The sequence below is a fragment of the Hyperolius riggenbachi genome, chromosome 8 (assembly GCF_040937935.1).
Source record: "Hyperolius riggenbachi isolate aHypRig1 chromosome 8, aHypRig1.pri, whole genome shotgun sequence".
Classification (NCBI taxonomy): Eukaryota; Metazoa; Chordata; class Amphibia; order Anura; family Hyperoliidae; genus Hyperolius; species Hyperolius riggenbachi.
The window spans coordinates 260,429,054-260,443,738 of NC_090653.1; the positions used below are offsets into that span (position 1 = coordinate 260,429,054).

At 46.5% G+C, this 14,685-nt stretch overlaps 1 protein-coding gene across 1 annotated transcript in view; it reads left to right on the forward strand.

The window, feature by feature from the left end:
- The window catches only part of LOC137528543 (L-xylulose reductase-like), a 41,002-nt gene extending 26,545 nt beyond the window's left edge, over nt 1–14,457 (forward strand). The window contains exons 7-8 of the mRNA XM_068249873.1: nt 9,897–10,014; nt 14,060–14,457. Coding sequence (XP_068105974.1) covers nt 9,897–10,014; nt 14,060–14,163 — 222 coding nt within the window. The 3' untranslated portion in view covers nt 14,164–14,457. The remainder of the gene's footprint in view (nt 1–9,896; nt 10,015–14,059) is intronic.
- Nucleotides 14,458–14,685: the final 228 nt, after the last annotated feature.

Sequence of the window (14,685 nt, forward strand, 5' to 3'; positions counted from 1 at the left end):
TTTGCATAGGCTCAGGCTGGGCGACTGCAGTCGGCATTAACCTAATGGTGACTGGTGGATATTTTTGATGGAGCGCTCCCTCCGGTTCTAATTGTGTTTTTAATATTTTAAGTCTGGGAAACCCGCTGCTGTAGGGGATTTTTTCTGTATTAAGTTTTTCATGCACTTGCAGGACTGACTGGTAATTTTTGGATAGTTGACAATAATAGTTTTCCAGCTGAGTCCTCCTCCAACGGAGTAGTGCTTGTTCATAGGAGACCTGCTAGCATATTTTATATAATATAAATATATCATATAGGAGACACACACAGTGATATTTGAGAAGTGAAATTATGTTTATTGGATTTACAGAAAGTGCACAAAAATGTTTTAAATAAAATTAGGCAGGTGCATAAATTTGGGCACTGTTGTCATTTTATTGATTCCAAAACCTTTATAACTAATTTTTGGAACTCAAATTGGCTTGGTAAGCTTAGTGACCCCTGACCTACATACACAGGTGAATCCAATTATACAAAAGAGTATTTAAGGGGGTCAATTGTGAGTTTCTCACCTCTTTTAATTCTCTCTGAAGAGTAGAAACATGGGGGTCTCAAAACAACTCTCAAATGCCCTGAAGACAAACCTTGTTCACCATCATGGTTTAGGGGAAGGATACAGAAAGCTGTCTCAGAAATTTCAGCCGTCTGTTTTCATAGTTAGGAACATATTGTGGAAATGGAAGACCACAGGCTCAGTTTAAGTTAAGGCTCGAAGTGGCAGACAAAAAAAAATCTCAAACAGAAGCGAAGAATGGTGAGAACAGTCAGAGGCAACCCACAGACAAGCACCGAAGACCTACAACATCATCTTGCTGCAGATGGAGTCACTGTGCATCGTTCAACCATTCGGCACACTTTACACAAGGAGATGCTGTATGCGAGAGTATTGCAGAGGAAGCCTTTTCTCCGCCCACAGCACAAACAGAGCTGCTTGAGGTATGCTAAAGCACATTTGGACAAACCAGCTTCATTTTGAAATAAGGTGCTGTGGACTGATGAAACTAAAATTGAGTTATTTGGGCATAACAATGGGCGTTATGCATGGAGGAAAAACACAGCATTCCAAGAAAAACACCAGCTACCTACAGTAAAATATGGTGGTGGTTCCATCATGCTGCGGGGCTGTGTGGCCAGTGCAGGGACTGGGAATCTTGTCAAAGTTGAGGGACGCATGGATTCCACTCAGTATCAGCAGATTCTGGAGGCCAATGTCCAGGAATCAGTGACAAAGCTGAAGCTGCGCCGGGGCTGGATCTTTCAACAACACAATGACCCTAAACACTGCTCAAAATTCACTAAGGCATTCATGCAGAGGAACAAGTACAACGTTCTGGAATGGGCATCTCAGTCCCCAGACCTGAATATAATTGAAAATCTGTGGTGTGAGTTAGAGAGCTCTCCATGCTCGGAAGCCATCAAACCTGAATGAACTAGAGATGTTTTGTAAAGATGAATGGTCCGAAATACCTTCAACCAGAATCCAGACTCTCACTGGAACCTACAGGAAGCGTTTAGAGGCTGTCATTTCTGCAAAAGGAGGATCTACTAAATATTGATTTCATTTAGTTTTTGTGGTGCCCAAATTTATGCACCTGCCTAATTTTATTGAAATAATTATTGCGCACTTTCTGTAAATCCAATGAACTTCATTTCACTTCTCAAGTATCACTGTGTGTGTCTCCTGTATGATATATTTAAGGAAATTTTAGGAAAATCATGACGATTAACAACGTTGCCCAAACTTTCACATCCCACTGTATTTACTGCCTTTTAAACAATACCAGTTGCCTGACATCCAGCTGGTCTTTCATGCATCACTACATTACATTCCAAATTATGCATATTATATTTTTCTCTGATTTTCCTAAATAGTGGATACTAGTGGCAATCGGCATAATGTTTGAGTCATCAACCATTAGAGTAAAATTCAAATGTTACTGAACAAACCTCCTAATGTATTTGGAATTATATTTTTCAGAAATCAAAAAGGGCAGCAAGGTGGCATAGTGATTAGCGCTCTCGTCTTGCAGCGCTGGGCCCCCGGTTCAAATCCCAGCCCGGTCAACATCTGCAAGGAGTTTGTATGTTCTCCCCGTGTCTGTGTGGGTTTCCTCCAGGCACTGCTTAATAATGTGGAACACCCCTTTTTTTTTTATTTAGTTTTTTTCCCTTTTAATCGGGCTCACCTGGCAAACTAGTTATCAGAGGTGTCCGAGATTAACGTCAGTGATCAAAAGAACCCTGAGACACCATACCATCCATGAGTTTAACTGAAAAACAAAATATTTAATCTTTATGACGCTTAAATACAATTTGCATAATAATTTGGAATACAGTGTAGAGTCTAAATCACACACCTGAAGCAAATATGCGTCAAATCCAGTCCAACATCTGATCTGCATGCTTGTTCAGGGGCTATGGCTAGAGGCTCTGCAGGACAGCCAGGCAATGCGCATTGTTTAAAAGGAAATAGTATGGCAGCGTACAGTACATACTTCTGAAGGGGTCCTTTAACCCTCCTGGCGGTTTATGAAAAATCCACCAGGGGGCCGCAAAGCCGTTTTTTTTTTTTTAAAATTGTTTTTTTTTTTTTCATGTAGCGAGACAAGGTCTCGGTACATGATAGCCGCCCCCAGCCCCTCCGATCGCCTCCGGAGATCAGGAGATCCCGTTCAAAGAACGGGATCTCCTGGAGGGCTTCCCTCGTCGCCATGACGACGGGCGGGGTGACATCAAAGGGGACTCCGATCCACCCCACAGCGCTGCCTGGCTCTGATTGGCCAGGCAGTGCACGGGGTCTGGGGGGGGGGGGGGGCGGCTGCGGCGCGACGGGTAGCGGCGGCGATCGAATTGCACACGCAGCTAGCAAAGTGCTAGCTGCGTGTAGCAAAAAAAAAAATTATGCAAATCAACCCAGCGGGGCCTGAGCGGTGCCTTCCGGCGGCATAGCCCGAGCTCAGCTCGGGATACCGCCAGGAAGGTTAAAGCTAACCAGAGGTGAAAATGAACTTCTGAGATAAATAATTGCAGAACAATATCTAGATAGAACTTTCCTGGAGTCTCACATTTTTGGATTTAATGGTTAAAAATATAGTCTAGGTTTGACGTTTGGATCTGATGTAAACATCACACTGACATGGGTGCTGCTTAAGTACTCCATATGGTGCACTTTTTCAGCATAGCATTGCGTTGCGATAAAGCTTTTTCGGTGTTTAGTGTGAAAGAGGCCAATGGTAGACATGGACATTACCTTGCACATCAGTTGTCCTTTCAGTTACAGACAGCAACTGATATAGTGTAAAAGGAACCTAAGTGTTTTCACAGCTACACAGACGTTTTGTAACCACTGATTACTTTTCAGGAGAGCTGTCATTTACTGCAGAGGTACAGGCTTCTGAGCCCCTGCATAGAAACAAAAGGAACACAGGCAAGCTCTAAGTAGGATTGGTACTTTAGGTCTGGAACCCACTAGGAGCGATTTTTCTGAGCGCTTTGTGATTTCAAAAGCTCTTGCTACTGTAATGCTATAGGTGTGATCCCACTTTAGGGATGTGATTTTATAAAAATTCCTCATAGCATTGCATTAGCAAGAGCTTTTTTCAAATAACTAGCCCTTAGGCCTGGAACCCACTACAAATCTCTATCGCTAATCGCAATCGCTAGCGTTTTGTATGAGCGTTTTTGTAAGGGACTTCATGAGCGTTCTTTAAAAAGTGTAAGGTTTTTGCCAGCGGATGTGTAGCGATTAGCGTTTTTAATTCTGATTGGTCCTGTCAATTAATTTTTTTACAGTGTGCAGTAACTTCAAAACGCTAGCAAAATCGCTCTGTGCAGGTTTTGATAAGCGATTACGCCAGCATTTATGTACTTTACATTGCAGTAACGCTAACCGCTAACGATATACGCAAAAAATGCTGCATGTCTTGCGTTTTGGTAATCGCAATTGCTCCAGTGGAACTTGGCCCATCCAGTAACATTAGCTGAGCGTTTAGGTAAATCGCTAGCATTTTGAATTGCTTCCTAAACGCTCACAAAATCGCTCTAGTGGGTTTGAGCCCCTATGCTGGGAATACTCGGTTCGTTTCTGCCGTGCGTTTCTGCTCTCGATCGTTTTTGCCGCTCAATTCTACAGTTCTCTTATCTTCCGCTCATTTTTCTTATCTTTTTCCATTCATTTCTATCAGAAATCGAGCGGTGAAAGAATCGAAAGGGAGATCGGACATGTCGGAAAATCTCTATCGAACCATCTAATCACCTAAAAAAACAAACTTGTATTCCCAGCATTAGAAACGGTTGCTAGTGGGTTTGAGCCCTTATGTGCACTTGATTATCTCTCCAGTAAATTATTATTCCAGTGAACATGCTAGTACTGCAGCTCAATTAACCGTACCCCAACCTGGAGTGTAAGGGAGCGCTCGGTTGCATACTTCAAAACCAATACAATATACAAAAAAGGCAATCTACCGCTCAATGATTGTAGCAATACAAAGTGAACAACTTTATTGGCACGTGACGTTTAAACACACAGGTCCTGTGTGATAAAACGTCATGTGCCAATAAAGTTTTTCAGTTTGCTACAATCATTGAGCAGCAGGTTGTTTTTTTGTCTAGGCGCTTGATTGTCTCATCATGCTACATTGCCACTTTAAGTATACTTTAAAGTGTACCTGAGACGACATAAAAAAGAACATTTATACATACTTGGGGCTTCCTTGTTGTCTTCCTCCGCTGCCTAGATCCTCCGCTATGGGTCAGTTGGCCCAGTCTGCAGTACGCCCACGCTCCTCCATTGCGCTCCCATGGCTAGTAGCATTCTGTGCAGGTGATGGGGCAGGGGTGCACATCCAGGCCGTGCATGCACACTATGCTCACTTACCGGCACCCATAGCGAAGCATCGAGGCAGCAGAGGAGGACAGTGAGGGACCGATCAGCCTGCAGGGGGCTGTAGGAAGCCCCAGGTATGTATAAATATTCTTTTTTACATCCTCTCAGGTTCTCTATAACCTCCCCAGCGGTATTGACAGATATATCTGTCCATAAAAACATGCTGTGAACAGTATAAACGTGCATACACATCAATACTCTCCTGCACTGTATACTAGACACTGTATGCTTGACACATTTTGGCAAGTTACAGGAAAAAAAAGTTTTAAAAATAAATTATCACTTTTTGCACAGAAATCCTGGGAAAATTGAACTCCAGGGAAGCAAACCTGACCTAACCAAAGTGAGAGTGATAGGAAGACTGCCATATTTATTTCCTTTTAAACCATACCAGTTGCCCCACAGTCCTGCTGATCTATTTGGCTGCGGTAGTGCCTGAATAACACCAGAAACAAGCATGTGGTTAATCTTGACTTCACTTGATCTGATCTCTACCATGTATTATATACTACCAGGACAATTATAACAAAAAAAATTGTGAATTTTAAAATGCATTTATTTAAATGTACATATTCTTCCACAGTAAAATACACTATAAACTGCTTTTTTTATGTCGCCATCACTTACAGTAGGTAGTGAAAATCTGACAGATCTGTCAGGTTGTGGACTATTCCATCTCCTCATGGGGGAGTTTCATTTTATTTATTTATTTACAAAAGCACTTGCTGAACTGAAAATGCTTACTCCAACTAGCAAAATAGTGTGCAAAAGATGAGGGAAGCTGACTGACATATTTATATAGATCCTATCCAGGAAATACTGTAAATTCATCATGCGGAGAAGGATTAGTCCAAAATCCGTCAGATCTGTCAGCTGTTACTATTGTAAGTGACAACAACCTAGAAAAAAGACCCTTCAGACACTAAAGGGTCATTGCTGCCTCTAAGCTGCCCTGTGGGCAACATTGCAAAAAGGTCACAGCCAGGTAAAGCTGTAAGACATTCCCAGTTCATCTAGAAGGAACATGTAAAAAGTAATTATCTTCTGAAAACATTGCGACTTGCACACAAATTATTCAATAGAAGAAAGAGCTGGCACATCCAAAGTAAATCTTTATTGGTTCCCTGTAAAAAGCATATGGCCAATGTTTCAGAACCACGTAGGACCCCTTTCAGGGCAATGTTTGATCTGCTGATCCCAGATGAATATACATCCCTGCATGTGAGTGTCTAGAGGAGCCTGACTCCCACTTCCTATACAGGAATTTCTGCACAGCGGCAGACAGGCTTTTGCCTTTGAACATTGCCGTGATAAAGGGTCCCTACGTGGCTCCGAAACATTGGCCATATGCTTTTACATGGAACCTATAAAGATTTACTTTGGATGTGCCAGCTCTTTCTTCTATTGCATAATACATAGAGGATGTCATCCCTCGTTACCTCCTCTGTAGTTGAGTTACCTCCTCTGGAGTTGAGTTTCCTCCTCTGGAGTTGAGCTTCCTCCTCTGGAGTTGAGCTTCCTCCTCTGGAGTTGAGCTTCCTCCTCTGGAGTGGAGCTCAGGCGCGGAGCTAGGGGGGGTCGGGGTAGGACAAGTGCCCCGGGGCGCCTGGTCCCCAAGGGCGCCCTCCGCCTGGCTGAGCTGCGGGTTTTTTTTTTTTTTTTTTTTCCCGGCGGGTGAGGGGAGCAGCGCAGAGAAGAGAGAGAGCTGTGGGGAAGGGGGGCCATATCCCCCCTCCTTCCCTCACCTTAGGTGCTCTCTCCCTCCCTCGCTGTCCCCTTCAATGTCCGGGTGGCTGGGCTGGCAGCGGCGGGCGGAACTCACCTCCGTCTCGCTCCAGCGCCGGGCGGAAGTTCGGGTGCGCAGCCGCTGCTCTGGTCTGGACCAGACCAGAGTAGTGGCAGATCCATCCGGCGCTGCGACGAGACGGAGGTAAGTTCCGCCCGCCGCTGCCAGCCACCCGGACATTGGAGGGGACAGCGAGGAAGGGAGAGCAGCTCTTCTCTGCGCTGCTCCCCTCCTGCCGGGGAGGGGGACACCTGACCTGGCTACCTACTCTGGGCACATATACCCCTGCCTACATATACTGGACTTATATCCCTGGCTACCTACTCTGGGCACATATACCCCTGGCTACCTACTCTGGGCACATATACCCCTGGCTACCTACTCTGGGCACATATACCCCTGGCTACCTACTCTGGGCACATATACCCCTGGCTACCTACTCTGGGCACATATACCCCTGGCTACCTACTCTGGGCACATATACCCCTGGCTACCTACTCTGGGCACATATACCCCTGGCTACCTACTCTGGGCATATATACCCCTGGCTACCTACTCTGGGCACATATACCCCTGGCTACCTACTCTGGGCACATTTACCCCTGCCTACATATACTGGGCATATACTCCTGGCTACCTACTCTGGGCACATATACCCCTGGCTACCTACTCTGGGCACATATACCCCTGGCTACCTACTCTGGGCACATATACCCCTGGCTACTTACTCTGGGCACATATACCCCTGGCTACCTACTCTGGGCACATATACCCCTGGCTACCTACTCTGGGCATATATACCCCTGGCTACCTACTCTGGGCACATATACCCCTGGCTACCTACTCTGGGCACATTTACCCCTGCCTACATATACTGGGCATATACCCCTGGCTACCTACTCTGGGCACATATACCCCTGGCTACCTACTCTGGGCACATATACCCCTGGCTACCTACTCTGGGCACATATACCCCTGGCTACCTACTCTTGGCACATATACCCCTGCCTACATATACTGGGCATATACCCCTGGCTACCTACTCTGGGCACATATACCCCTGGCTACCTACTCTGGGCACATATACCCCTGGCTACCTACTCTGGGCACATATACCCCTGGCTACCTACTCTGGGCACATATACCCCTGGCTACCTACTCTGGGCACATATACCCCTGGCTACCTACTCTGGGCACATATACCCCTGGCTACCTACTCTGGGCACATATACCCCTGGCTACCTACTCTGGGCACATATACCCCTGGCTACCTACTCTGGGCATATATACCCCTGGCTACCTACTCTGGGCACATATACCCCTGGCTACCTACTCTGGGCACATTTACCCCTGCCTACATATACTGGGCATATACCCCTGGCTACCTACTCTGGGCACATATACCCCTGGCTACCTACTCTGGGCACATATATCCCTGGCTACCTACTCTGGGCACATATACCCCTGGCTACCTACTCTTGGCACATATACCCCTGCCTACATATACTGGGCATATACCCCTGGCTACCTACTCTGGGCACATATACCCCTGGCTACCTACTCTGGGCACATATACCCCTGGCTACCTACTCTGGGCACATATACCCCTGGCTACCTACTCTGGGCACATATACCCCTGGCTACCTACTCTGGGCACATATACCCCTGGCTACCTACTCTGGGCACATATACCCCTGGCTACCTACTCTGGGCACATATACCCCTGGCTACCTACTCTGGGCACATATACCCCTGGCTACCTACTCTTGGCACATATACCCCTGCCTACATACACTGGGCATATACCCCTGGCTACCTACTCTGGGCACATATACCCCTGGCTACCTACTCTGGGCACATATACCCCTGCCTACATATACTGGGCATATACCCCTGGCTACCTACTACATACCCCTGGCTACCTACTCTGGGCACATATACCCCTGCCTACATATACTGGGCATATACTCCTGGCTACCTACTCTGGGCACATATACCCCTGCCTACATATACTGGGCACATATAACCCTAACTACATATACTGGGTACATATACCCCTGGCTACATATACTGGGCATATATACCCCTGGCTACATATACTGGGCATATATACCCCTGGCTACATATACTGGACACATATACCTCTGGCTACATATACTGGGGACACATACCCCTGCCTACATATACTGGGCACATATACCCCTGGCTACCTGTTCTGTGGACATCTCTACCCCTGGCTACCTGTTCTGGGGACATCTATACTGCTGGCCACCTATTCTGGGGACACCTATAGACCTGGGGCTACCTATTTTTGGGGAAGCACTGCTGTCAGATTGAGTGTATTTTGGGGAACTGCTGCCAGGTGAGAGGTGTCTACCATATTAAGGGGGCATTCTGCCTATTTATGTGAAATGCTGTCTATTTATGTGCCTCATGACTGCTGAATTTGTCTTGTTGGGGGCCTCATGGTTACTGAATTTGTCTTGTTGGGGGCCTCATGATTTGTTGGGGGCCTCAAGATCGCTGAATTTGTCTTGTTAGGGGCCTCATGATTGCTGAATTTGTCTTGTTAGGGGCCTCATGATTGCTGAGTTGGTCATGTTGGGGGCCTCATGATTGCTGAGTTGGTCATGTTGGGGGCCTCATGTTTACTCATGATTGCAGAATTTGTCTTGATGGGGGGGCTCATGATTGCTGAATTTGTCTTGGAACATGCTGGAAGGTACATACTGAGGGAGGGTGGGTGAGCGTGAGCCTGCTAACCTCCATGTACATTTGAAGGGGCGTGACCAAATGTGGAGCACCCATAATCACGCTCACATTTGGTCACGACCCTTCACCTTAGGGGGCGCATTAATAGTCTTTGTCCCCGGGTGCTGAAAACCCTAGCTACGCCTCTGGTGGAGCTTCCTCCTCTGGAGTGGAGCTTCCTCCTCTGGAGTGAACTTTGGAGATCTCACCTTAACTTAAAGACGGAAGAGTTAACTTGAGGTTTGCCTGAGGTAAAATGTTTCCTGAATACTACATGCCTTATCACCATGGTGATAACTCTAGAAACGTTATTAAAGACAGGAGATAAGCTTAGTGAATTGAGGCCAAAGTCTGCCATAGGGCTGGAAAGGGTTAATATTACTCTAGAGTCATCATCTCATGAATATTGATTATACTGTTATATGTTTCTCAGATACGGGTTAATTGTGTGAATCCCACGGTTGTGATGACTGCCATGGGACGAGCCAACTGGAGCGATCCCCAGAAGGCTCAATTGCTGCTGAACCGGATTCCCATGAGACGGTTTGCAGGTGAGTTGTGTTTCACCAGAGGGGCCTATGAAATATGCCGTGTATGAGCAACTTCCCTCCACTGGGCATCATGCCCGTTTCTAGGGCCGTGCGGCCGCCCTGAGCGCTGAGGAAGGGGGGGGGGGGGGGTGCTGTAATGGAGGGGGGAGTCAGCCGTGGGGAAGGAAGCCCGACCTCTCCCTCCCTTCCTCTCCCCAGGCTGCCCTCCGTGCTCCCCCCTCCGATGCAGAGTAAAGCGTAGCAGGAAGCGCTGGAAAAAATAGTCACAACTCACCTTCCAAGTTGCAATCGCCGCTCACTAGCCGCTGGTCACCTGCTCTGCATACACGCTGATACACACGCTGCTTCCTGTTTAGCAGGAAGCAGCGTGTGTATCAGCGTGTATGCAGAGCAGGAGAAGACCGGCGGTGAGTGAACGGCGATTGGAACTTGGAAGGTGAGTTGTGACTATTATTCCAGCACTTCCTGCTGCGCTTTACTCTGCATCGGAGGGGGGAGCACCGAGGGCAGCCTGGGGAGAGGAAGGGAGGGAGAGGTCGGGCTGCCCTCCCCATGGCTGACTCCCCCCTCCATTATATGGGGGTTACCTACCTACCCTGGGGGGCAACTACCTATCTAATCTATACTGGGGGGCACCTACCTATCTAATCTATACTGGGGGCACCTACCAATCTAACCTATACTGGGGGACAGCTACCTATCTAACCTATACTGCGGGCTCCTTATCTAACCTGTATTATTACCTACCTACCTAGCTAGCTTATACTAGTTGAAACTATACTGGCTATCTATATTGGAGGCACCTATCTAACCTACCTATACTGGGGGCCACTACCTAACTAACCTATACCAGGGGCACCTGCCTATCTAACCTATACTGGGGGCAACTATACCGGCTAGCTATACTGGAGGCACCTACCTGACTAACCTATACTGAGGGCAACTATACTGGGGCACCTATGCCTGGCTACCTATACTGGGGGGACCTATTGCTGGCTACCTATACTGGGGTACCTATGCCTGGCTACCTATACTGGGTGGACCTATAGCTGGCTACCTATACTGAGTGCAACTAGACCTGGCTAACCTATACTGCAGGCACCTATGCCTGGCTCCGCGGGGGGGCACAATTTTTACACCCTTGCCCTGGGTGCATTTTAGCCTAGAAACTGCCCTGCTGGGCATGCATGGGCATTGGGTTACGTTCATACTGGGCATCGGGCAGCACGGTGGCGTAGTGGTTAGCGCTCTCGCCTTGCAGCGCTGGGTCCCTGGTTCGTATCCCAGCCAGGTCAACATCTGCAAGGAGTTTGTATGTTCTCCCTGTGTCTGCGTGGGGTTCCTCCGGGTTTCCTCCCACATCCCAAAAACATACAGATAAGTTAATTGGCTTCTCTCTAAATTGTCCCTAGAATATGATACATACACTACACAATACATACATAGACATATGACTATGGTAGGGATTACATTGTGAGCCCCTCAGAGGGACAGTTAAGTGACAAGACAATATATACTCTGTACAGCGCTGCGTAAGATGTCGGCGCTGTATAAATACTAAATAATAATAATAATTGTGCTACACATCCTGCAGTTTTTTGACTCTGATGAAGCTGCCAGTTTGCCTGTGAAACGTGCGTTTGGCTGCATAATGTACAATGTGCATTACTCACATGATGTATTATTTGTTTTTTATACTTGTAATGATCCACTTTTTGTACAGTCCTGGCCAAAAGTTTTGAGACTGTCAAAAATATTGGAAATTAGAAAAGTTGGTGCTTAAGTTTTTATCATAGCAATTTGCATATACTCCAGAATGTTATGAAGAGTGTTCAGATGAATTGCATAGTCCTTCTTTGCCATGAAAATTAACTGAATCCCAAAAAAAACCTTTCCACTGCATTTCATTGCTGTCATTAAAGGACCTGCTGAGATCATTTCAGTAATTGTATTCTTAACTCAGGTGAGAATGTTGACGAGCACAAGGCTGGAGATCATTATGTCAGGCTGATTGGGTTAGAATGGCAGACTTGACATATTGAAAGGAGGGTGATGCTTGAAATCATTGATCTTCCATTGTTAACCACGGTGACTAACAAACGCGTGCAGCCATCATTGCGTTGCATAAAAATGGCTTCACAGGCAAGGATATTGTGGCTGCTAAGATTGCACCTAAATCAACAATTTATAGGATCATCAAGAACTTCAAGGAAAGAGGTTCAATTCTTGTTAAGAAGGCTTCAGGGCATCCAAGAAAGTCCAGCAAGCGCCAGGATCGTCTCCTAAAGAGAATCCAGCTGCGGGATCGGAGTGCAACCAGTGCAGAGGTTGCTCAGGAATGGCAGCAGGCTGGTGTGAGTGCATCTGCATGCACAGTGAGGCAAAGACTTTTGGAAGATGGCCTGGTGTAAAGAAGGGCAGCAAAGAAGCCACTTCTCTCCTAAAAAAAACATCAGGGAAGGATTGATCTTCTGCAGAAAGTATGGTGAATGGACTGCTGAGGACTGGGGCAAAGTCATATTAAAAAATATGTTTGGGGCATCTGGAAAAAGGCTTGTCAGGAGAAGAAAAGGTGAGCGCTACCATCAGTCCTGTGTCCTGCCAACAGTAAAGCACCCCGAGACCATTCATGTGTGGTGTTGCTTCTCATACAAGGGAGTGGGCTCACGCACAATTTTGCCAAAAAAACACAGCCATGAATAAAGAATGGTACCAAAACACCCTCCAACAGCAACTTCTTCAAACAATCCAATAACAGTTTGGTGAAGAACAATGCATTTTCCAGCACGATGGAGCACCGTGTCATAAGGCAAAAGTAGTAGCTCGGGGACCAAAATGTTGAAATTTTGGGTCCATGGCCTGGAAACTCCCCAGATCTTAATCCCATTGAAAACTTGTGGTCATTCCTCAAGAAGCGGGTGGACAAACAAAAACCAACTAATTCTGAGAAACTCAAAGAAGTGATCATGAAAGAATGGGTTACCATCAGTCAGGATTTGGCCCAGAAGTTGATTCAGAGCATGTCCAGTCGCATTGCAGAGGTCCTGAAAAAGAAGGGCCAACACTGCAAATACTGACTCTTTGTATAAATTTCATGTAATTGTCAATAAAAGCCTTTGAAACGTATGAAGTGCTTATAATTATATTTCAGTAAATCACATTAACAACAGAAACAAAGATCTAAAAGCAGTAGTAGCAAACTTTGTGAAAAGTAAACTAATATTTTTGACAGTCTCAACTTTTTACCGGGACTGTATTGTAATAAAAGTCCTGATTTAGATCGATGAAAGAATTTATGGGCCTCTAAAACCAAATCTCTTGTTTTTGTTGCTATATTAAAAAGTACCTCAATTTTAAGAGAAAGGAACTTTCATGCCCGGCTCTGTCTTCATGATGCAGGATTTGTGGTGATGCTTGAACATGCCACCGTAGCGAGTTTTTTTTTCAAACTCCTGCCGAGGCTCAGGACACTCATCTGCATTGTCACGGCTCGCCCCCGGCTCTGCAGCCACGGCCTAATTGGTGGGCGCCAAGCTGAGGGCGGGCCATGGCAACGCATGTGGACACTTTGGACGATTTTGAAAACCTTTGCCGCCCCCCCCACCGGGGAGGCAACTTACCTTGGGAATGGAAAGCCTTTACATCCTAATGAGGGTTCCCATGTCCTCCTCTGCCCCTCGGTTCCAGAGCTAGCACCCCTGAAACCACAAGCCTCATTGGGATCAAGAGGCTCCCCCCTCCCAATGTAAGTACCCCCCCCCCCCCACACACACACACACACACAGAGGGATTATTTTCTTTTTACAAATCCGCTTTAAGACCAGGCCTGATATAACAGGCTCTGTGTTTTTATACTAGAGGTACTCTTTAACTATCCAGAAACTCCCTGTAGAAAGGGCATTTGGATAACGTGATCCATTACAAGTTGCAAGGCAGAGATGTGAACATTCCTGTACAATTGTATGGGCAGTGCGTTCACATTTGGCGCACAGCTATGGGCATAGTGTGAACACACCCTAATTTAGCTGCCTTCTATGTTTTGCAGAGACAGAAGATGTGGTGAACAGTATCCTCTTCCTTCTGAGTGACAAGAGCGGTATGACGACCGGCGCATGCCTCCCCGTAGAAGGAGGCTACCTCGTCGGCTAATACCGGGGTCTTCCCCCTGGCCTGAATTCTCGAATGACCGGCTTATGTTTCTGCTTAATTGGCCGACAATCTGTTGATGTTCAGAGCCGACTGCCTTCCAGGGCAATCGATAAACCATTACTTGAAACATGCCTGCTGTATGTAATTGTGCACAGATCACTGGCTGCAACAGCCTTACAGCGATAGTAAAGAAGCGGCTGAGCAGCTAACATGCAGCTGAACGCTAGACAAAACATGAGAAAATGGCCAGTTCAGTCACTGATCTATAGTCAATAAAAAACAATTGAACAAGAAGCCGTCTTTCTCTAAATGGCATTGTAAAGTCACGTGTCTTGATTTTGGGCTTGCTTCCACTAGCTGCAGATCCGTGCCCAATCTGCAGCGTTTCTCCGCAGGCGAGTCGGGAAAAAGAGGCCTATTCGGGGAAAACAAAAGAAGTGACCCTGAGAGCCCAATATAGTGTAGTATGTACCAGTAAATGGATGATGATTAAAGAGTACACAAATTATACTCACAAACCAG